The following is a 24418-nucleotide window of genomic DNA, read 5'->3' as shown; positions in this document are numbered from 1 at the left end:
AGTGCCCGTCACTAGCTTACACGTAGCGGTGAGGAAGCGTCCAATAAGCTCAGGTATACTGAGACCAAGTGTTTAGTCTAGGGTAAAATCAACTCTGGTTTATTATTGGGACCGGGGCGGGTGGCCCTCGGATCCATGTGAACCACTCAAATGCAGGTTGACACCTGATTGGTCGAAATGGGTCTGGCTCCCCACTTTCAACCAATCGCAGGATGACAACGAGGCACACGCTAGCCGCGTGCCTTTGTCCCTACTTTATAGATCTACCTATATAGATCTACCTACATATGTAAATGGGAGGGGCCCATTACACGCTCCCACCAGGGTGAAGGGGAGGATAACAACGAAGATCCAGCCACCCGAGGCTCGGAGAGTGAAGACGATAACGAAGACGAGGAGGACAGCCAGCGCTTGATGGACGACCTCACCCAGTATGAGCAGGGCGAGCCGGATGACTCACAGGACACGTCGAGTTTCAACGTCGGGACCGTGATGACGAGCCAGGGTAATTTCGACACCACTATTGGAACCGATGTATGGTCCGAGGGTGAGGAGGAGAACGCACCCGAGAGCACCGAGTCTTTCTCGCCTTCGATGAGAGGGGACGTTGGTGGGACTTCAGTAGATGCGAGAAGACCCACTGACTTGGATGCAGAGGCTGCCAGCGCCCCGCGAGCTTCCGGGGTTTTGGACGCACAGCAGGCTCTCAGACATCAATTACTGCAGTCGTCACTCCTGTCACTAGGGCTGGAGCGGAGGCGACATTGCGCGGGGGTTAAGCCAGCCCCTCCGCTCTCAGAACGAAAGCAGCCGGTAGGCCGTAGGGAGCGAGACGAGCGGGGCTATCTGCTCGAACGACGTTTGCGTCACCCGATGGACCCGCGCTTAATCGTGACCCTATGCGCGTCGCCCAGGACACACAGGAGATGCAGCGCCATTCCAAGAAGAACACCACCAGCAATCGCCTCGGGGGCTCCGATATTCGAGTGTTGTGCGACAACATGAACGAAACGAAGAGTAGTGTTTCAGTTACGGGTTCAAACGAGACGCAACAGAAAGTTCAACGACCGGCGCAACCTACGCGAGTAACAAACGCGCGCGGACCCGCAAACGCATGGAGCAGATTCAGAAGGAGATGAAGGAGGTGGAGGCCAGACCGTCATCGGCGGGTGGCGACATGATGCAGATCCTCGTTTTCATGCACGAGGAGGCCGATCGCCGGTCTGAGACGGAGGATCGCCGGAGTCGAGAGGACCGAGGGGCGCGGTTGGTAGCTGAGCGCCAAGAACGGATGAGAGAGAGTCTATTCGCCGCGACAAAGCCACGGCTGCTGCAGCCATAATACTCCAGCAGATGGAACTGAACAGAGCGCTTCGAGAGGAACAAAACAAGAAAGAGGTTGCCGTTGTCGCAGAGCATCGCCTTCGCTACGAGGAGAGATTGGACAGTTGCGTCGATTTGCCCATTTCCAGCCTGCCTCGGTCATTTTATTGGACATATCATAAGTGGAGTCGTTCGTATAAATATTGCCGGCACTGTAATACACGCAAAATACGCAATTTGTCCACAGATCCAGTGATTTATCTCCACTTCAAATCTGGTACATTTGGATTGATAATAATGGAGCTTTTGCTTAGACTAAATATGAGTCTCGCTTCTTTTAGGTATTAGTTTATCCCTACTAATCGGGCAGCGATGGCCCAGCACTAGGACTAAATACTGCGATAATTGGTACTAAACTCAATGAGAATATCGACTCACCACAGACTTCGTCTGTTCGATTCCATCTGCTCAATACCAGTCTGATTATGGCGCAGCACGAGATGGTGATGTGCGTGCTCGCTATCTGTACGTGCCCTCTAAAAGTTCACGACGAAGGACCCAATTAAAGTACACGTTCTTGGAATGATGTAGAAATGAGGATCGGTTGGAGAGGATGGCCTGTTTCGGTTGGTGGTGAGAACTCGGCCCTATTGTTAGCTGCCGTGGGCAGGAAGTTTATCGTAGCACTTACTAGAGCTCACTTTGGTATCTTCATTGAGGTGCAGCAACGACTGCAGTTCCTCCCTAGCGTCTCTCCACTCTCTTCTGCACAGCCATGCCCCGGAACCGTATTGTCGTCAACACACTCATCTTCGTAGACCTCGCTGATATATTGACACTCCCAGATTTCAGCTACGTTTAGGTGTGGCGCGGGGATGGTGACATTGTGTACTTTTTCTGGGCTGGCCTAGTGAAAGTAACTTTTTGCGGTTGGGTGAGGGTTCAGATTTCATCGCGCTACCGCCGAAGGCATCACGGTCGCCAATCGTTTGGATGACTGGCCAGTAGAGCAAGACGGTTGACGCAGCGGAAACCAGTTCATTCTCTTATTTGCTGCGAATCCAGCAAGTCCAGTACGCCTAGAGTTAGTTAAAAACAAAAAACTCGCCACACCCGTGCAGGAGGCGGTGTCAATACATCAAGTTTCATGCCCCACAACTGAGTGAAAAACAATTTTTGTTTTGGTTCAACAGGACCTTGGCGAAGAGAGACAAAATTATCGATGCGTGTGTTATCGCTGGAGCTGTGCGTAACCGACGCGGTCGAAACGTACCTATTATTAGGAGACTACGTTGGTCATCTTATTGCATTCCTTCAACCTATCTGGCTATGTACATGTCAGTGGTATTACGGTAATGTCACCCCTTGCCTGGTGACATCTGGTGGTATGTTCTGGTCGACTCCAAATTCATTTCGATTGGACTCCAATAATCATCAAGGCAGACCCAATTGCCTACGCTCTTCAATTTGGTGCGACCGTGACAGACACGATTTGTAACCCTAAGGAGCTTCACAGCAGCTGAACACGGTCATTACATCATGTCGCAAATGTCGTGGTGGTATCCCAGTTTCAGTACGTTTGCCCCTCACTGTACCATTTGTACCTGGCGGCATGATAGCCTTAGTGTGCTCTCGTGACCTTATCGAGGTTATTTCCAACAATCGAGTCTGAGTGGGGAAATGCGTAGATTATCCGTAGCAGGTAAGAAGTACAGTGGTCACGGTAATGAATCTCATTGAATTTATTTTGTGTTGGGAAATATTTTTACCTACCACGCAAATTGATCAAAGTGGATATATATATATGAATGCAGGTTAAATTGTGTAAATTAATCTCACTGTTTCTGTTTAAGGTTACACCAAAATTATATTCAGTCTGGATAAGCTATGTCATATATCCGAGTACAGCCCTCCGCCAGGCAATGTTCCGATAGTGGCGCCACTTACCGCCTCGTAGTCTCCTTCCTCAGCTTTCTCGGTGCTTGATGGCACCTCGTTGGCAAAGTGGTCCGGGTACTTGTGAGTAGTGTCCCGGAGATGCGGAAATAACTGCTCGACATTCCAGGTTCCGTCAATATCTAGAGACAGACCGCATCGGATCATTGCCTTCCGAGCGTAGTTGAGACCTTTCTTGTCTCGCTTCGAGTTAACATTTCGTACGGCTTCAGCTGCGAGCTCCAAGAAAAAAGTATTGCCGGGAGTTTTCAGCTTGCCTGACCAGGCACCACCCTTCCAAACTTTGTCCTGCCATTGCTCTTCCTCAATAAGATCAATCTTCTTTTCATTCCATTTGCGAGCCCACACGTCTTTGATCTTCGCGATGACGAACGAGTCTGCTGGTGGTTGACACAAATCCGTGGCGTTTGCTGGGAAATACCGAAGTCGGGCATTAAGTTTTTCCAGCTCGGTCCTGCATTCATCTTCACTCAAATGGGAGAAGCAGTTGTCCAGAAAGATTGTTTTTCGTGCGTTAACCGGTCTCCACTCATTGATCTCCGTTCTCCAAGAAATACACGGGAAATAAGCTTGTCCATCGAGCCTTTTGGTCCTTTTCGATAGCATACCCCTGGAGTATCGCCCTTCACGCCTCTAATTTGATAGCTTGAGTCCTTGTTCATGAATATCATCGTCGGCGGAAGAATTCTCTCTCCAGGCCCCCCAGATATCCTTACCACCATTGTCATTCCTTCTCCTCCCGAGACGACGTCAGCATACTTCACCTTGAGTAAGCCCAATAGTGAAGCTCATATTAACTTTTGTCGTGAGATTCTTTTTCAATCTCAGGATTTCTTTCGCACATAAATTAATCTATATGACATCCAATGAGATTATAAAGCGTGTGAGATTATTTTCCAATAGAGATTAATTACGGTGACCACTGTAGCGGATTAGCGCTACAAATGAAAGGTTGGAATGGCTAGCTATCAGTGTTCTTTCGCGCGATCGTGAAACCTCTGTTTCTCTCGTGACTTGTGACTTTTCGAGAACTACGTACGTTGCGAAACTACCCAATGTCCGCCGGCAATACCTCCTCGACTGTTTAATGAGGTGAGCGAGAAAATCAACTTTGACCTATATAAAGACCACCAAGGATCACCCGCTTGTAATAGAAACCCCTACAACTGCTCTCGTTCAACCTGAAGCACATACCGATATTGGCGATGGCTTTCTGAGAATTCACGGCGAATCATACGTAGTCGATGTTGGAGAGATCCGCCAACCGAACCGCGCCTTAGGGAAGCGCTAGCGTACGCTCAAGATACCCCGGTCGATCTCATAGCGAACACCTGCTAGTGGATGCTAACAACCGTGACGGAAACTTGAGCGATGAAGAACGTGAGCTTGCACCTGCGGTATTTGGCCAATCAGCTGCCGTGCGTCAGTCGAACCATTCTCAACGCGACATTCAAGGAAAGTCATGACCATATATACTCGAACAATGCAAAAATCTGCCAAGACGCAGCTCCTCTCGTCTGTCGCGAACTTCTCAATGTTGAATTTGACGCTCACGGTCTTCTGTTCATGTGCTCCCGGCCCACCGATTTCTGAAAACGGGTGTATGCGAAAGACTGGGTTACGTGACAGCTAGAGGTTGGCCAGAGTCGACGGATGACCAGGCCACTCTGCAAGATCGCGACAGGCCCTATTATTGCACGCGCTTCTCACGTTGACACTTGAATTTGGGTTAGACAATTGGTCCAAAATGAGACCTTTTTATTACGAAAATGACATGCTACCATTTTAAAGGACCTATCGCACAAAGCAGCACTAAATATAAATGACTCTGTATGAAAGCGATTTCGGTATAGGGTGTACAGGTGCGGACGTGGTGGGTGCTTTTATTATCGCTGTGGTAGTGTGGCCTCTCAGAAATTGCCTTCTGGGGGGACACAAAGCGTGCTTCGCCCAAAGTGAGGTTGTGTGCGGTGTACAGAATTCCTGGGGTCTTGACTAGTGTGATTGCTTGGGATGGTGGCCTACATTTCTGAATCAAGTGTCGTCAGCTTTGGTGACGTCTGCGTGAAAATATTCAGCGACGTCGGGGTCTTGGAAGACATAGCGTGTCTCAATTGCTGTTACTTCTTCTCCGTAGTGATATGCTTTGTCTTGACTGTTGCATTGGTCGATGAGTTGCTATTCCTGCCCTTGCAGAACTTTGTTGTTATACCTGACCTCGCGGGATTTGAGTTTTATTTGACTTCTTGTCAGACACGGGTTGTGTGTGTATGAGGTGGTGATGGAGGTGGAGAGAGAGAGAGAGAGAGAGAGAGAGAGAGAGAGAGAGAGAGAGAGAGAGAACACACAGCAAGTGTTTCTCGATCAACTGAAACGCGCGTTGTACTTCCCAGAAATAGACGAGGGAAAGACTTCGTGCCAAGAAACGTGTATTGCTTTGCCTGAGCTCTTGTCTGCTGCCCATACGATTTTTCAATGACTTGCGCCGATCTCAAACTACGTTCGGTTTACCTCCATACACTGATTAAGCAAAGGCGTTTCGTGTTCTTAGCACACTGTCCAACGATGCAATCTTATTTACGCCCTCCGAGAAGCGCCCCTTAAAGTTCAACCTTGAGGTTGAAACATCAAGCGTCGAGCATTGAGCACCGACAATTGATTATCGAACCTAGACTGAACCGAACCATACCGTTCCGTATAAATCCAATTTCACTTGCGTTCAACCCGTCGTGTATTCCGAATGTTTCTCTAAGGGACCAATTCTCGACGTGGCGCCTGCCGACTTCCTGTAAATCTCCGGGAGTCTACTGCTCCCCTGGCCCACCTAAAGTACCACAACCCAAAGTTCGCCTCGGTTCGTCTTCCTTGCTTTTATTGCTGTTATATATCAATATTAACATTTCATTGGTCGAATCATACTATATGTCAGATGGTAGGCAACACGTCATCTGGTAGACCGGCCAAGCATGGGTAATCTTTGCATCCCTTGGTGTGTGAGCTGGATTCCGAAATAAACAAGAGCAGGAAATTTGTTGCTGCGCCGAAATTAGCCAAACGGTTAAAAGAAGTGCACGACATCTCGATTTCTGTGTGTTCTCTCCATCATATGCTTCGACGTATGGGCATACGATTTATAAAGGGGAAATCGCGCAATATTTTGGCAGAATCTACTGCAAATGTTGTATGTTGGGCGCAATATCTGGGGAAAAAACTGGCCAACCGTAACAGAAGAAAATTTCCTGAACGACCGGAAGTGTATTTGGATGAAACATTTTGCAGCTTGCACCACGTTGCTAAACTGTCTGGGGTCGATCAGAATAAAAACCGGTTTACAAAGAGCGGTAACGGTCCGAAGAAAGATTATATTATTTGTGTGTTACTTCCTCCGAACGAAAATGATTGGGATAATTGGCCAAAACTTTGCATAATTCCGTCAATGTTGAACATTTTCGCCTGCTCATTGGATGAGTTCCTCGGAAGCGATTAGAGCTGCATTAGCATACCTTTTTCGGATTCGTTTGCGCAAAATTGACTGAGCAATGAAAGTTGGCGTGGGCTGCCTGGGAACCATCAGTTTAGAATCACCCGCTGACGGTGCGCATCACACTTCTGCGACTGAAAACAGTGCACATGGGGAACTTTTCCGATTCTACAAGGCGCGCAATCGTAAACGACATCCTGCGGAACTCTACGGATGGCAAGGTGCCTCATGGCACGTACGCAGACTTGGCAAAGGAATATGGCTGCCACTGGCACACGATTGACCGCGTATGGAAGCGCTACACGGAGAACATGGCGCTAGGTGTCGTGGGAGGTGCTCCCGAGAGCAAGATCAAAGGATACTCGGGGCGCAAGCCGTACGATCGCGCCGAGCTGGCGAGAAGATTTTCGGCAATTCCAGTGACGGAGCGGCGGCGGGTAGCATCGACGGCGGCTCGTAACGGCGTCTCTGGGTCCCTGGTGCGAACGCTGCTTGCGGAGGGGCATCTTGCGCGTCGGTCAGGGCGCATCAAGCCGCTGCTGACCGATAAGCAGAAGAGAGAGCGCGTGCGTCATGCGCTCTCGTTCATTGACGAGCGCACCTGTCAATTCGAGGGAATGTACGATGTAGTGCATATCGATGAGAAGTGGCTCAACGAGGACGTTGACGGTCGCACATACCTGCTTCTTCCCGACGAGGAAGCACCGCAGCGACATCGTCGAAGCAAGCGCTTCATTCCTAAGACTATGTTTCTCGCAGCGATTGCACGGCCAAGGTAACCTCTACAATTTTATGTGATGTAACCTACGCAATCTAACGTACCGATATCTCTCTAGATACGACTACAATCGCAAGACCATGTTCGATGGCAAACTCGGTATCTGGCCACTAACAGAGGAGTACGTCGCACAGCGAGCAAGTATCAACCGGCCCCGGGGAACCGTTCTCACCCGAAATATCGCCTCTGTCGATCGCGAGGTTATCAAGCGGTTTCTGCTGGAGGCAGTGTTTCCAGCGATCAAGTCAAAATGGCCAGCGCGCGACCGTAAAAAGCCGATCCTCATCCAGCAAGACAACGCCAAGCCGCACGTGTTTGCTGATGATCCAGACATCGTTGCGGCGGGGACAGCCGATGGGTGGAATATCCACCTGTTCTCTCAGCCTGCGAACTCACCTGACTTGAATGTTCTTGACTTGGGATTTTTGGCTTCAATCCAGGCGATCCAGATCGAGAAACCCATCTACGGCATCGACGCACTGATAGTTGTAGTCATTGATGCCTACGACCAGCTGCACTACACCACGATGGATGACATTTTTCTCACTCTTCAGAATGTCATGATATGTATCCTACGAGCTGAGGGTGGCAACGAGCACACGCTGCCACACATGGGGAAGCAGAGGCTTCGCCGCTTGGGTGAGCTGCCAGAAGTGCTGACATGTCCCGAAGACGTCTTCGATAAAGCTTGCGACTTTACAGGTGGCGATCCCTTTATCGAAGTGAGAACCTGTAGTAGTTAATACAGACCATGCTCAAATGTCCCAATCATTTCTACCACCTACAAAAACTAATTATCCCAATCATTTTCGTTCGGAGGAAGTATTCATTATTTATGCTAAACTTTGCTATAAAAGAATTTGAATCGTAGCCGCCGGTATAATTCGCCGTGAAAAAAACTGGAATTGTGCGGAAGCTGATAAAGGGATCGCGTGAGGTTAGCCAATCCAACCGAAAGCGTAAGCACGATGACGATTACCACGGGAATTTTAACATTGAAAAATTTGAAAAGTGGTTCACAAATCTGAGTGCTGTGTTGGCGTGCAAGTATGGTTTTTATAGTATTTACATGGACGGTGCCAGTTATCACAAGAACCAGACGAATGCTGCCCCGAATTCCAATACTCTGAAAGCAGACATTTAGACTTGGATGGAAGAAAAAGGTGTGTACATTGTGTTCACTTTTAAATTTGTAAGCTCAAATTTACATCTAGAGATTTGGTATGACACAAACTACACCAAAACTGAGTTGATGATGCTCGTCCGTGCAAACAAGCCCTCAACGATCTATAGAACGACGGAAATCTCCACTTCTTATGGACATTTAGTGTACTATGCGACCTTACCACCCTGAGCTACCCACTGTCGAGCTAATTTGGGTCCGCATTAAGGGCAGATTGCTGATGACCTTGCATCTAATATGGCCGAGCTGCGGCTCAAAATCGGTACCAATTTTGCATCATTAACCTCAGATACGTGAACAAATGCGCATGAGCACGCATAAAAGTATGAAACAAAGAGATGACTGACAACTGCGAGTTCATGTCGGACGATGATGAGAGCGGAGATGACTCTGGAGATCACAACGAGGGTGAGTTAACAGGCACCTCGAACACGGGTTGTTACACATTAGATTTGTTTTACAGAGTTTTTTTTTAACATGCTCCCATTTTTTTTAACAATCACGATATGTGGCCGAGCTGCGGTAAATAATCCTATGGAACTGTGTATCTTCAGCTGTTATCGCGTTATAGAACATTACATCACTAAACAACGAATGCGTGTCGGGTTGCAATTGAAAACTACAAAGCAAGAAAAAACAAACTTGCGTCGGCAGCTGGCATATAGGGGAACAACTCAAAACGCGCAAAAACGGGCAGCAAATTTGGAATCGACGCCCGTTCTTATCCCTTATATCTAATTGCTGGAATACTCCGCTCCCCCCTCCCATGCGCAATATGTGTTACAAGAGTTAGCGACCAACATTTATTCTCTTGCGGTTGGTAACGTTAATGCCGAGAACCGAGCTGTCGGCCTGCTCAACCATGCGCCGGTGTTACACACAGAGCTCGCTGACGCAGAAGCGTAATTTGAGGGTTGCAAGGCCCAGCCCTGTAAACTCACACGTTCCCCGTGTCCAACACATAAGCGATCGCGCACTCGATCGACGAGAGAGATGCTCTCCGACTGGAGCTAGGGCAAATTCATCCGTCACTAGAATCCGTCGGAAGCGTGCTGGCTAACGCTCGGTCTTCCAGTGACCTATCCTATGAATCCACGCCGCAGTGACGAATCCACAGTCCAGGTACAGGGTTACATGAGCCCTATACCACCTCGATGGTGGTGGCTTTCTGCACACAACCAAACTCAGACACAACCACACCTGCCGCGCTCGCCTTCCAGCGCGTCGTGCCACATCTACCACAAAGTTGTGTCGTGCCGCTTTCTGCCCTGGACCCATACATTGCTAAGTCGTGCTGTGGCTGCTGTTCGTCTAGCAGCGTCCGACGCTGTGTCCTGGAGCTTTCTCGCGTGTGCTGGAGGTATAAATAGACTCCGTATGAGCTAACGAAATGGATCAATTGTTTGAACAGTTGATTCAGTTCGCCAATACTGACGATATCTGTGGTCGTAACCTGTCATTAAGCCACGTGCTGAAAACGTTGAGGTGATCCATGGTCATGTATAGACAGGAAACATTTTCATTGGATTCTGCTATCGAAAGTGAAGCTACTGTTTTTGCGTTTTGCGGGATATGCAACGACGTCGCAGCTTACAAGGCATGCAATTCATTGCTTACAACAATTGATCACGTCCGGAAAGAGAATACGCTATCGAAGGGGGAGAGTGGTATCAACTTCAGTGAAGACTTAGCGGGAGACACTGAAGGAGATGACGTAGCATGTGCTGATCAATGCGCGTTGCATTTGAGCTCGTACACTACGGTGCAATCTGTTGCTAGAACAGAGGCGTAAGCGTACCCTTTTGAAGCGTGGGGTCAACACAACAGCAGAGAACCAATGCACGTCGATCACAGTCGAAGCGTGGCGTTTATTCCTCCGTGCATGAAGCGAACTTTTAAAAATTGGGTTTCTATCGGAATTTCAAGGCTGCACACGCTATGCACGGATCAAGAACGGATGTGATTCTGTTAATCGAATGCTTGCAGACCCCCCTCACCAATGTGGTTGTGCAGCAACCTGGTGACGTTGTTTTTGTTAACAATCTCATTTATCACGCTGTTGTACTGAGCTACGCTCCGGGAGCCCAGACATAGGACAAGTGGGGATTAGTTGGGTAGAAATGTGATTATCAAAGCTGAAGATGCCGGAATCGCTTATCGATACGTCAACGCAGCTGCCACCAGGGTTTCACAAGAATCAAAGACAGCCTGGATGAAAGTCCTTCCAGCGCTTACATATAAGGATCATCGTGACTGGAACGACGAACGTTACGGTGAAGAGAAGAAATTGCTTTTAGATAAGCTGCAATTCGACCGAATTTTCAGAACCAGAAGCGGTAGTTCTCACAAAAGGACTAAAAGGAAAAGATAAATTACGGAGAAGCTAGCAGCCGCAATAAAAGCTAATAGACATAGAAAAACGTATACGGTGGTACATAAAAAATATTGGAATTGATACAGTTTCGTTGAAGTTGAAGTGAGGATATGGTATACATTTACAACCTTCCTGTTATCATGTTGACCCCTACCCTGCTTGTTTCTTTTTTTTACAGTAAATCTCTTCAATTAACCTACTCCGAATACGTAGCGCATTCTTTTCTATAGCCGACTCTCTAGTCAGTTTCTTGTACGTGTTAGCGCGGCAGTAATTACCACCTCCGTGAGGTGAGAAGTCACACAGAGTCCAACCGGATGAAAGCCTCGTGAAGCATCTGACAGGCCAACAACTGCTGTTGGGTAGCCAGACTAGTTCAATTTGTTTGTTACATCGATATGAAGTACAAAATCCGCAGCGGAACGAAGCATTTTCAGCATATGAATAAACTCTGACGACTAGGGGCTGTTCATCTGATCGATCTCCAAACATTGATACTCCATTTTTGCTCACTTAAAACCAAAGAAAGACGGATCTCCATCATTCAAATAAACATGAAATTTATAACCCCCCGCTAGTGTCTCTATGTCCTCAATAAAATCGGTCTCATTCAATTTGGTCCAACTTGTGGTAAGAAAGATATTTTGAACTTGACAGAGCGTGGGGGTTACGGCACGCTCAGGCTCAAACCGGTCTAAAATATCGTGACGAATACGATTCGGCTTTGTGTTTTGCTCAACAAGCTGTTCTGGCAGTCGCTTCTTGCCCAATGTCAGCTTCGTTTTCTTGGAGACGCCTCGTCTGTTTGATGTGTTCCTGAGCTGAAGATGCCGCTTTTCTTGGTTTCTTGGTACGTCAATACTTTAACTTTCCACTTGCATGGTTGACCAGAGTACTCGTTACAACTGGATGCCTTGTAAGCTATAACATGATAACGCACCTGGTAGAAATCCACGCGAGCCGGAAATCGATGTCCTGTCCATCAGGGAAAGCTGCCTTCCGCTTGCGGGCATCTGCAACCGATCCCGACTCTTATAGTTAATCGTTGATGTGTTCTTTTTGACAACGTAGACCGCATATCTATAATAGACAGTATCCGCACGCAGCATAGCGTATTCATGATGTGTACTATATAACTTTGAAACTACCTCTTTTGTGATGCGAATCAGATGCAGTACGCAGTGTGCGCATAGCATGGCACGAGCAGCTTCATCCCATGGCTTAACCTTCTTGTAGCTGCGCGTTTGGTTGAATGGAGACCGCTAGAAAGCATTGATTCTTCACAAGCGAACTCAGCTGGAGGTAGTACCCACGGCGAAATGTCGGCTGCAGCACATGTACTACCTTCGGAATTTTCCAGGTCCTGCCGATCTTCATACGTAGGTCAAGTTTGCTTGGTAAATGGAGAATTATGCGCCAAGGAGCTGAATGTTGTGATGCTAAAAGTCCCGGCTGGCTGCACATCGATGTGCCATCCGGCCGACATCGCATGGGTACGCCCGTTTAATCTCCAGTTGCGGGACCACTGGCTCGCGGACATCGAGCAACAATTTCGACAGCATCAACACGATGGTGGTAAGTTTGTACTGAGTCCCCCAACACGTGAGGTTGTAGTAGGATGAGTTGGAATGGGTTGTCGAAGAGCACAATCGTAGGTGAATTCAGGAAGATTAGCGTGCTGTCTGATCAGGGACAGCCTCCGTTAGATGATGCTGAGGCATACGACAAGAAGCTGTAGAACATGATTCATCTTTTGTTGAAGTTTAAGGCTGCAGATGACGACTCAAAGGATGTCCAAAGTGGTAAAAGTAAATAAAAGCACAGTCACCTGCGTTGACAATGAAACATAGGGGATGTAAGTAGATACACCTACTTTTCTTGGAACCCTGGCACCAAGATTTCACCGGTGAATGATGTCTTAACTTTCCGAGTAGCCATGAGGAGGTTTCAATCCTTAGTATGTCGCATCAACGACAGTCGCTTTCACCAACTGAACAAGCGGGATGACCGAATTACTTTTACATTACGTAAATTTCGTGCTAATATACATTACGAACATGGTGACTGTAATTTATTCGTATATCTTTTCCCATGGCGCGGGCAGCCTGGTGCTGCAAGGGGTGCCTTTCGATAAGATTTGTACGGTAATGTTACCAATTTAACTCATTCCAAGAGTGATATTTTAATATTAAAATATTCTAGTAGTTAGTTTGTCAAATAACTATTCAAATATTACTAATAAGACGAAATCCATTGCCCAATCCCTGAGTACAAGCTAATCTGTACAAACCAATTACGCCCCTGGAGGGTAGGGAAAAGTATACGAACGATGGCGTGTTTTTGCTTGGGTGCTGCTGTACATATTTCATAGGTATTATAGTTAACATGGGGGCGCTACAGTAGCCGGTGCCAACGGCGGTCACCTAACGCAAGCCGAGATGGCTCGTCGTTCTGAACATGTAAAGGGTGTGTCGGCGAAGGCAGCGCTCTCTGAGGCAACTCCATTTTAACTTACTGCTTGTTTTTCGATCGCCCTACGAACGGAGCGGAGCCAGTGGGGACTTGACCATTTGATACATGGGGCTCTGCGGAAACGCTTTGTCGGCTGATTGAATGCTTGCGCGCTCGATCGCGATCGAAATGGTGTCGTCTTCATTCCTCTCCTTCTCGAGCAGATCATCCAGCGTCGCACCGTAGCCGAGCGGGTGTTTGCTCGGGTGGTAGATCATGTACACAGTCAGCTGTGCCACGCCGAGAGCCGCGCAGCAGACGTTGGTCACGAAGAGGAACCACAACCCAGACATGGGTGTGTATATGATCCACATTGTGTTGTTGAACGTGCCAGCGATCACCATGTGGATCGGAATGAAGACGCCGGTCTTGTACTTGATGACGTCCTTGATTTTGAGGAACGGCGAGCTGTAGAGCACCAACGTCACGCACACGGCGATGTAGCCCATGATAGAATTCACGGTGTCCCTACTGATACTCGTGAAAACGCCGAGCCCGCCCAGCACCGCGTACGTAGTGATGATCGAGAGAACGGTTGCGTACACAGCAATGACTCGCAAGGCTTGCGTTCTGTCGGACGTGTAGCGCAGGAACACGAACATATAGATAAGGGAGATGAAATCCCCCGATACGAAGGTGGAGAAGACCGGGAACCAATTGTTGGTCAATAGACCCTGCAGCGTCCAGACGTGGCAGTTGGCAAACACGGACACTAGCGAGACGATACTGGTATTGCCGATGGACTTGGTCTTGTAGATCTTGTAGACCGCCGGCGTGGGGCTCAGAATCATCATAAGCGACGTGCTGGCCGCGATCACGCGGAAGACGGACTCCACTGAGCTGGACATGTTGAACTCGGCGATGGATTGTTTGTAACTGCTCGTACTTGTACTCCACCGGGTGAATCGCAAAATGAGACCAGTCAGAGACGAACTGCACCAAGCCTGCTTTGGGTAGCACACTAGCCGCAATCGTGTGGTTGGCTCGTACATGGAGAGAGGAAGGCCGAGATGGGCTGGACAAACGAGTGGTTGAACTCTCGAGCCTTGATGCATCGTATGTAGCGTCGCGACTTCGGGTTGGTTGGCGCACCGGAAACCCTGCGCATCTGTTTAACGGCCACGAGAACGTGCGAGACGTCACAGTCTCAGGATTGGATGCGCCGATATACTGCCAGACTTCGTCCAAGGCGGTAATGCATGGACGGGCTTGGCATCGAAGTATTTCATTAGTGTGAGAATGCATGGACGGGACCAACGCTAGCGCCGCTGCCAGTGGCAGCCTGCCACCCGTTGCGTCCAGCCAGGACTCCAGGCCCTGGATTCGAGGGCTCCAGCTTATTTTTGAATACGACGTCGCCACCGATTCTGATACCAGTTCTTTTAAGTACAGTGCTACACATAAAAAAAAAATACACGTCGAAATTTGGGCACCACAGAGGCTCGTGTCACGTGGCGGTTTGAGTGTTGGAAGCAGGACGAGATGTGAGGTTGATCTTGGTATTTAATTGCTGATAAGTTATTGCGCCTGGTACGACGCATACGACTCAACTGCTCGGCTCGGTGACAGCCACCAGCGCTACAGCCGTCAAACTGTCCTAATGGTCTGAACTATTCTAGAGCTAAGCCACTTACTGTCGAGGGGCCCGAATAATGTGCAGGACGCCGCCAGTGCCGACGCGCTCGAACGAGCCACTCCGACGGAGGGATGGAGAACTCAGTTGCTGGATAGAACTGCCGCGGCTCAGCGACGGCGAGCTCAGGTGGAAGGAATTCTCGCGGCTCTGCGCCGACGAACTCAGCTGGAAGGAGCTTTCACGGCTCAACGGCAGCAGTGGTGACGACATGGGCCGGAAACTTGGGCTTGCGCTAACCACCTTGCCCTGCATTTCGGCCTTGGGCGAGACCACGATCGTGATGGCGACGTCTTCGTCCGGCAGGTTCACAGTTTGTTGAACGGCCTTGCTCGGTCGGTACATCGCGTACAGCACCAGGAGCACGAGACCAAGCACGACACAGATCGCGTTAGGGATGAACATGAACCAGTTGCTATCCAGAGGCGTGTAGATGACCCACAACGCGTTGTTGGTCGCGCCACAAATGACCATTGGCAATTGAATTGGGGCTGCATTCTTGTTGCGTAGCACAAACAGAGCCTTCTCGAAAGGTGCACCGTACAGAATGATGGCGGCCACGATGCTCAAGTAGCCGAGGACGTGGCTGATACCAGTGTAGTCCTGCCCCGTGGCACCTGTTGCCGCAATGATAGCGTACAGCGTGATGGCACCAAGCACGGCGACGGCCCCGCCGACAATCTGAAGCACGTACTTGCGGTCTTCAGCGAACTTGTAGTATACAGCAATATAGGTGATCGCGGCGAAGTCGCCGAAGCCGAAGGAGACAACGACGGGGAAGATATTGTTGCAGAAGTAGCCGTACATCATCCACATGTGTGCGTTGCCGAGCAGCGAGACGAACGGCACGACGGAGATGTTGCCGACGGACTTGTTCTTGTAGATCTTGTAGATGGAGAAGGACGGGCTCAGAGAGACCATGAGCGACGACAGCGCCGTCATGATCCGGAGTACGAGGAGAACGGTGGCGTCAACCATGATGTTGTGTGTGTGTGGAGATTTACTGGGACTCGACTTCTTGTACGCACTTGTGCATCCGAGTGGAAACCACTTGCGCGCGGGCAAGCAAATTGCAGAGTGACTGTGGTGCAGGAGTGGGCAAGCCGACTCCCCGGCCGAGATTTTCGGCGGTCTCGGGACAGGGCGCAGAGGGCTGTCTGTCTGCCGTCTCTCGTCTCGCCCACGATACACATTTTCGAGTGGGCATAACTGTGCTGCATTCGCTTCAACTCTGATCCACCAAATCCGGGTCTCCTCCGGTCTCGAGATATTGGGACAACTCGCTGTTACCGGCCTCCGGAAATGACAGCTCCGGCGATTGACAACGGGCTTGTCTCACTTTCTGAAGTTTTGACACGTCGCATGCACGACGATTCGTCCCCAAGCAGCATGAAGGGCGGACGATAGATGAGTCCGTGACAGAGCGCGAGTCACGCGTTGCTCCACAGCGAGGGCTGCCTACCAATGACAGCGCAGCACTCGCTCATTTGTCGGGTGCCGCAACGCGGGGGGCTGCCCCTGGCGGTCGAGCCCAGAGCCGTCCGGTCACAATGCGACGGTTGATGGATACCGAAGTTTCGTTCTCCTCGCTTGGCCTGTCATTAGCGCTAGCGAGCACACGCTGCCTGGACAGAGGCAGGAAGGAACGCGTGAAGCAGAGCGCCCCGCCACGAGCACCGGCTGCAAAATATTCGCCATTTTCGTTTCTTCGACGAAGCACGCGCCATTGATTTTTTTGTTACTCTTGCGGAGGCAGAAAGATGCGGCAGACTTGCTTGACGTGAAATCACTCGGCTTTTGCGTGGCAGTCGCGCATCTGTCCGCGATGGTTTACATCGGCAGGTATCAACCGCCTCGATGGCATCAAGACTTGCGAGAGCACTAAGGCGTGCACATACCGGTAACACGCTTGGCAGAATTGCCTCAAACGATGTCCTTTGCCCGGTCTCGCCTCGACTTTATCCTTCAAACGAGACTTGCCACACATCTGTCATCAATGACGTTATCGCGCGAATCGCGCGTACTAGTACTTTTATACGGTACACAGTGTGTCAACCTTTCCAACGTTACTGGTACTTAGCAAACCAGGAAATATACACTTCAAAGTCTCCAAGACAGTCCCTGCGTCCAGTGGCAAAGTCTTTGAGTGCGCAACGCAAGCTTCCCACGAGCTGACCGGGAGCAGATCTCGTGGGAACGAAAAGCGCTTCATGAGGTTTTGGCTGCTCCTCGGGCAATCGGATTGAAGAGGAAGAGGGGGCTCGAAATGTGTGCTCGTCGTTCAGTCCAATAATGGATGATTTAAACGGCCAGGCCTCAAAATGGGCGTACTATCGTCCTGAAGGTGGTTGAGGGGGCGCAAGATATGGAGCTCGCAATTTGAGCGAGCACCCAAATGTTGCTCTTCGACCCCTCGCACATGAAAGTGAACGGCAGCGCAAAACCTCCCACCGTCGATTATTAATAACCAGACAGTGCAATTTGTACCGGTGCGTTGAGGCTCACAGTTGTGGGAACTGATGGCGGGGAGACCGCCATCGTCGATAGGATGGCAGCAATGTTTGGACGATCCTGCGTGCATTGGTCCAAAATGGACCAATCCCCGGGTTTATTGGCTACTTATGGCCAATCATGGGCAACCGTCCAAACTCGCGGATTGGAGCCCGATGCTGTGCCGCTCCGCATCTCTTGCCGTTTGGTTATGAACCATGGCCCATGAAACGAGCGACTTGCAAGGCACTTCAAGCAGTGCCATTTAACCTTTCGCTCGCCGTCGACGAGGACAAACAAGCAACTTTTCGCTCACCATGACGTTCTGGGTGACGCTTCTGAACGTGGCGACGGGCGTCGCGGACATCCTGCTGCGCCTGAGCCCCGTGCCAGACATGTACACGGTGCACCGCAACAAAAGCATCGGCGAAGTCGCCGAGCTGCCGCTCATCACGATGGTCGTGAACTGCCATCTCTGGTACGTAATGCATGTATACACTTTGCACTTAACCTCCGGATAACTCAAAACTGAACTTTGCGTGATGGGCGCAGGACGACGTATGGATACGCCACCGACAGCATGTTCCCGCTCTTCGGCTCGCAGCTCTTTGGCGAAATCGTGGGGATCCTCTACAACATCGTCTACTACCGCTGGAGCCTCGAGGACAAGCGCCAACGGCTGCGCAAGATGTACGCAACTGCCTTCGCCGTGTGGTGCGTCGTCACGCTCTACGTGGTGCTGGGGGTGACCGGTGTCTTTGGCCAAACCAAGTCGGAGGTGGGCACGTCTCTCGGATACGTTGGGTGCGCCTTCAGCTTGTCCATGTTCTCGTCTCCGCTCGCTACGCTGAAGCACGTTGTGAGCACCAAGTCCTCCGTCTCCATCCCGATCAACATGTGCGTCATGATCCTCGTGTCCACAGCGCTGTGGGCGGGGGCCGGAATCGTAGACAGCGACTACTTCGTAGCGGTGATCAACGTTGTCGGCGTTATCTTGAGCTGCATCCAGATCGTGATCTACTTCATGTATCGACAGAAGCCGGAGGACGTCTTTAGCCCTGACACTGGGAAGGATGTGTCTGTCGTTATTGCCACCCCCAAGGGTGAAGCACACAGCACTGTGCTCGTCGAGAGTCCAGCGTACTATAAGCTGATGCCATCACCGCTAGTTAATGGCAGGGCGTAGTGTAGTAAGCGGTCAAATAGAGAACTTTCAGATAGATCGGGTATCACTATTTTATGTGCGGAGGACATCTTGTAGGCACTTAGCTCCGGCCCCGAATGAAGGAGAGTTGCAATTGCACTGTAGGATAGCACTCAGCAAGGACCTAGAACGGCGTATCCTGGACCAGAATTCCTGGGATGTCTGAGCCAGCAATCGTGCTGTTGACTCAAGTACAAAGTAAATCACGATCAAAGCACAGAAACCTCGCTGTCCATACATGACGGAGGGAAAGGCTTCCTGTCGTTGTTGCATCTCCGAAGGGGGACGAGCTCCGCGAGTGCCCAGTAAACTAATGTATAACGCAAGTCTCCACAGCAGCAAAAAGTCGGATCCTAGCACCGTTTACTACCAGCAATCCCTTCCCATCGAGTTGTTTAGACTACTGTACCGGTAGCGTCAGGGCCTTCCAATCGACTCGTTTAGATCCTAGCCTATGACAGCAACGAAGCGTGCGGAGGGTCTACACTGTAGACTACAGTCATACTTAAAAGAGCGACGCTCGGATTGTAAAGAATGCCTCCATTTTCAGTTTTCATTTTGCCCAGGAGAACCCGGATCCTACACACGCATCTTCAGTATGAGCAGTTGGCTCTCCGCTCTGCTGAATGTGGCAGCTGCTATTGCCCAGGTCATCCTGAGCCTCAGCCCCACGCCAGATATTTACAAGGTTTATCGTCGCAAGCACATCGGTGAGATGGTTGCTTTGCCGCTCGTAGCGATGGCGGTCAACAACCACCTCTGGTACGTCCTATCACTTTAGCTCGCTTTACTCTGCAACGACAAGTCTAACAATTAGCCCCGACAGGATGCTCTATGGCTACCTGACCGACAACGTGTTCCCCCTTCTTGTCACTCAAGCTTTCAGCCAGCTCGCAGCGATAGTGTACAATGCTATCTACTTCCGCTGGAGCTCAGAGCACAAGCGAATAGAGCTCCTCAAGCTCTACACCCGGGCCTTCGTTCTGCATTGCGCAGTCTCAGCCTACTTTGCTCTCGGTTTGGCGGGCATCACTAGGCAAACCAAGGCCGACGTTGGCACTTGGCTTGGATACGCCGGGGTCGTCGTTAACGTCTGGATGTACGCGTCTCCGCTGGCCACGCTGAAGCATGTCGTGGAAACCAAGAACTCTGACTCCATCCCGATCAACCTAAGCGCCATGATCTTGGTTTCAACCTTGCTGTGGCTCGGGACAGGCATCATAGACAGCGACTTCTTCATCACGGGGATCAACGCAGTTGGTGCGTCCCTGAGCTTCATCCAGATCGTGGTGTACTACACATACAGACCGAGTCGAAACGAAGACATGTCGATGGGCCAAGAAGATCCGACAAATATCGTGTCCGTCATCGTTGTTTCTCCCAAAAACGATTATACAATGCTTGACGAATGCCCCGCTTTCAAGCCAATATCATCGCCGGTGACGGTTTAATACTACACGCGAATTGTTGACTCAGAGGAGGTGTCTCTGAACCAGTGGTGCTGCGAAGGCCGCATTCCAAACAGCTCGTTTGGATGAACAGTTATCGAAACCTCCAATCACGCCGTTTACCCGTGAACAGAGTAAAGCGCGCGCCTTACAACGTAGCGAGTTCCGGTGCTAATCTCCAGTCCTGGGGATGTCAAATCTGAGCATGTGATCTTGTCCGGATAATTGCACAGGCACATCGCCCACGGAGTTTATCATTTTCCTTTTCGCCCATTACTACTCACAACGTCGTCCTAGACGCAGAACCCTTTAAGGCAGCAGAGACGACGATGAGCATTTGGGTTGCCATCCTCAACGTAGCGACAGCCATCGCGCAGGTCATTTTGAGCCTCAGTCTTACGCCGGATATCTACAACGTTCACAGGCGCAAAGGCACAGGGGAGATGGCTGCCCTTCCACTCGTGGCGATGGCCGTCAACAACCATGCTTGGTACGTTTTCGTCGTGCCCGAATCCAATACGTAACACTCGAGGCTGACTCTGGTTCCAGGATGCTCTACGGCTACTTGGCGGACAACATGTTTCCAATCTTTGCTACCCAAGCGTTCAGCCAGCTGGCAGCGCTCTCGTACAACATCGTCTATTTCCGCTGGAGCGTGCCGGAGAAGCGCACAGATCTCCTCAAATTGTACACTCGGGCCTTCGTTGTGCATTGCGCGTTTTCGATCTACACGGTGCTAGGCGTGTCAGGCGTTACAAACCAAACCAAGGGTAGCGTCGGAGACTGGGTGGGATACGCTGCAATCGTCATCAACATTTGGATGTACGCATCGCCGTTAGCCACGCTCAAGCATGTGATCGAGACCAAGTCCTCCGCCTCCATTCCGATTAACCTGAGTGCCATGATTTTTGTGTCCGCTTCGTTGTGGTTGGCGTCGGGAATCGTAGACGACGACTTCTTCGTCTGGGGCATCAACGCGATCGGCACAGTGCTTAGCTTCATCCAAATCGTGGTGTACTACATCTACAGATCAAGCGAGGTGAAGGCGCAGTCCAATATCGAAGACGGAGATCTAACCGTTGTCATTGACAATGCCACCACCGCTGCGCTTGGCGAAAGCCCAGCGTACAAACCGCTTCTATCGCCACGGATCCCCGTAAAGAAATGAAAACCTTGCCGATCGCAGACAAAGGTTTTAAAATCAGCATCAAATCGAATTCTCAGCAATTTATTCCTCAAGGCTCAAATATTTTGTGTCACATTCACGCGCTCTAATCGCTTTGCTCAGAAAACCAACGAGGCTCCATTGAAAACGCTCACGTTGCGCTAGCACTCAAGACGTGAGTGCTCTGTGGCTTTGTTTATCTTGCTGACACCAAGCATTCGTCTCTCGAACCCACTCAGGTGTCGAAATAAGTCACGTTGGCTTTGACAATAATGTTCATTTCTCGACCTCATCGTTTTAGTTGGACGTTACGTTTTGATGTCTACTGTAGCTACTCGAATGCCCACAACCTTCAAGCGAATCGGCTGAAGCGATGGCCCGCATCAATCGTGTGTGAGTGACAGTGCACTTCCACCCAAGCCGATTGTTTACATGCTCGATCCAACCAATCACCAACTGCACCATCCAATCGAGGTGCTTGACTTTTCACTTCCACAAGCCGCATCGATCGTGGCCAAGAGCTCCTATTCCTCAACTTACTGCTAGCTGCACACAGCAACAAGGACAAGTTCTACCGCGGAGAAACAAATCAACATGACCGGCTGGAAGACTGTGCTCGATGTGGCGACTGCTCTCGGACAAGTCATGCTGAACCTCAGCCTCGGGCCGGATATGTACACGATCCATCGCAACAAAGGCACCGGGGAAATGTCTGTCCTGCCGATTATGTCTATGCTCGTCAACTGCCACGTGTGGTAAGTCTCGATCTCGATAACAACGTTCGGCAGCTTGCTCACTGCCCCCGCTTGCTGCATGGAACAGGATGTGCTACGGCATTCTGAGAAACAGCATCTTCCCGGTCGCAGTCTCCCAGGGCATCGGCCAGCTCGCTGCCTTCGTGTTCAACATCATCTACTTCCGCTGGAGCCTGATGCAAACGCGCAAAGACTCACTCAAGCTGTACGTGGGAGGGATCGTGTTGCACTGCATCGTCACGCTCTACTTTGTGTTTGCTCTCGCCGGCGTCCTGGGCCAGTCGAACTACGACTCGAGTACCTTGCTGGGATACTTCGGTGTTTCCATCAACGTCTGCATGTTTGCGTCGCCGTTCGCCACCCTGAAGCACGTCGTGCAAACCAAGTCGGCCTCGTCCATTCCGATCAACCTCAGTTTTATGATCTTCGCGTCCTCCGTTCTGTGGGTGGCCACGGGTGTGCTCGACAGCGACAACTTCATCACGGGTCTCAACTTGGTGGGCGTTGTGCTGGGTGCAATTCAGATGGTGCTCTACTACATTTACCGCCCCAGTGGAGGCGGGATTGCGGCAGCGGGCACGAACGGAGAGCTGCCAGTCGTCGCGTCGCCCACATCCAAGAGCGCTGGTACTATGGTGTCCGTCCAGAACCCCGCCTACAAGCCGCTCTCGTCGCCGAATGCAGGCAAAGCCGTCTGAGGCACTTGCCAGAGACAAATACAGGCTACACCTTTTGTAATGAACACGCACTCGTACATGTAGTTGTCGTAGCTTCAAGGAGCTGTCCATGTAGAACCATTCATGTGGAATATGCAAGTTGCCTCGTGAGGCCGGGGTTGGTCGACTAGCGCAATGTAGCCAGCTATTTTACCGCCACCAAATCACGTTTACACAAATCACGTTTACACTGCAATTGACAATGGAAGGAGAGAATGCTATCGGCACTGTTACTGGGAGGATGGCATCCGTGCATCGGTTGGTGGCACTATAGTGTGCCGGATAAGCGCAAGGAGCTTGTACGTTTGGGCTGCTGGGTGCCACGTACCAGTCAGATTCTGAAGTCAGCACGTATATCGGGTACGTCGGCGGATGTTGGCGTCCCCGCTGGGCACCCTTAAGCACGTGATAGAGAGGGGTCTATCCCGGTCAACCTGAGCCTCGTGCTGATTCGTATCGACGTCGCTATGGGTCGTTTCAGGAATGGCCAGCCACTAAGCTTACATGTACTTTGTTGCCTGTCTGAATGCAGCACGCATTGTGCCGTGCGCTCCTATTGCTTGTTCAACGTCTCCCACAAGTCCCAAAAGTGTAAAGAAGCTGCGTACGCAGTTCATCCTATCCAGCCTGTTTGGGTTTCGTCACTTGTATTGCGGTTTGCTAAACGCATGCATATTTTGTGATATTATCTGCATCGCTGGCAGCCAGCGGATCGTCAAAATGGAGCTCTCTCACTCTTCATTTCTCCCTGCCCCCTCAAGCTCACACTTTTCCTCGATCCACTCAACCATGGGCGACTGGATGACTGTGCTGAATGTCGTAACCACCATCGGCCAGGTTATGCTGAGTCTCAGCCTCGCGCCGGACATGTACAATATCCATCGCCGAAAGAGCATTGGAGAAATGCCTGCACTTCCACTCGTCTGTATGCTGCCCAACACTCATCTCTGGATGCTCTATGGCTATCTAGAGGGGAGTATCTTCCCTGTCGGGATCACCCAGGGCTTCGGTCAACTCGCCGCGATTGCTTTCAACATCGTCTACTTTCGTTGGAGCCCGGAGGATACGCGCATAAAGCTGCTCAAGGCCTATGCGTGGGCGTTTGCACTTCACTGTGCGGTGACGCTCTACTTCGTGCTCGTCGTGACGGGTGTCACTAGCCAATCGTTTGAGGAAGCAAGCACGTCGCTTGGCTACTTCGGCCTCGTTTTCAGTGTCGGCGTATTCGCGTCGCCGCTGGGGACTCTGAAGCGTGTCGTGGAGACCAAGTCGGCCGCCTCCATCCCCATTAACATGAGTCTGATGATACTCGTGTCCTCCGTGCTGTGGGTTGCGACGGGTCTCCTCGACAGCGACTACTTCATCGCGGGGTTGAACGCAGCCGGCGTCTTGTTGGGCGCA

At 50.6% G+C, this 24418-nt stretch overlaps 5 protein-coding genes across 5 annotated transcripts; 3 read left to right on the top strand and 2 right to left on the bottom strand.

Moving 5' to 3' along the window:
• Window positions 1-1114: 1114 nt before the first annotated feature.
• Window positions 1115-2331, top strand: KRP23_4601 (uncharacterized protein; the record flags this gene model as incomplete). Its single annotated transcript, XM_067889579.1, has 2 exons — window positions 1115-1266; window positions 2235-2331. The coding sequence occupies 2 exons, from the start codon at window positions 1115-1117 to the stop codon at window positions 2329-2331; spliced, it is 249 nt and encodes an 82-aa protein (XP_067748726.1).
• Window positions 2332-6909: 4578 nt separating this feature from the next.
• KRP23_4600 (uncharacterized protein) lies at window positions 6910-8682 on the top strand (the record flags this gene model as incomplete). The annotated part of the gene is made up of 3 exons (XM_067889578.1): window positions 6910-7535; window positions 7597-7659; window positions 8622-8682. 3 exons carry the CDS (start codon window positions 6910-6912, stop codon window positions 8680-8682), a joined length of 750 nt encoding a protein of 249 aa, XP_067748725.1.
• A 4947-nt stretch (window positions 8683-13629) lies between these two features.
• Window positions 13630-14454, bottom strand: KRP23_4599 (Bidirectional sugar transporter SWEET7; the record flags this gene model as incomplete). Its single annotated transcript, XM_067889577.1, has 1 exon — window positions 13630-14454. One exon carries the CDS (start codon window positions 14452-14454, stop codon window positions 13630-13632), a length of 825 nt encoding a protein of 274 aa, XP_067748724.1.
• Window positions 14455-15236: 782 nt separating this feature from the next.
• KRP23_4598 (Bidirectional sugar transporter SWEET17) lies at window positions 15237-16217 on the bottom strand (the record flags this gene model as incomplete). Its single annotated transcript, XM_067889576.1, has 1 exon — window positions 15237-16217. The coding sequence occupies one exon, from the start codon at window positions 16215-16217 to the stop codon at window positions 15237-15239; it is 981 nt and encodes a 326-aa protein (XP_067748723.1).
• Window positions 16218-22140: 5923 nt separating this feature from the next.
• Window positions 22141-22999, top strand: KRP23_4597 (uncharacterized protein; the record flags this gene model as incomplete). The annotated part of the gene is made up of 3 exons (XM_067889575.1): window positions 22141-22301; window positions 22369-22506; window positions 22771-22999. The coding sequence occupies 3 exons, from the start codon at window positions 22141-22143 to the stop codon at window positions 22997-22999; spliced, it is 528 nt and encodes a 175-aa protein (XP_067748722.1).
• Window positions 23000-24418: the final 1419 nt, after the last annotated feature.

This window comes from Phytophthora ramorum (genome assembly GCF_020800215.1).
Source record: "Phytophthora ramorum isolate Pr-102 chromosome Unknown Phyram_PR-102_s0003, whole genome shotgun sequence".
Lineage (NCBI taxonomy): Eukaryota > Oomycota > Peronosporomycetes > Peronosporales > Peronosporaceae > Phytophthora > Phytophthora ramorum.
The sequence above is the reverse complement of the archived record's forward strand: the minus strand, read 5'-3'. Positions and strand labels throughout refer to the sequence as shown.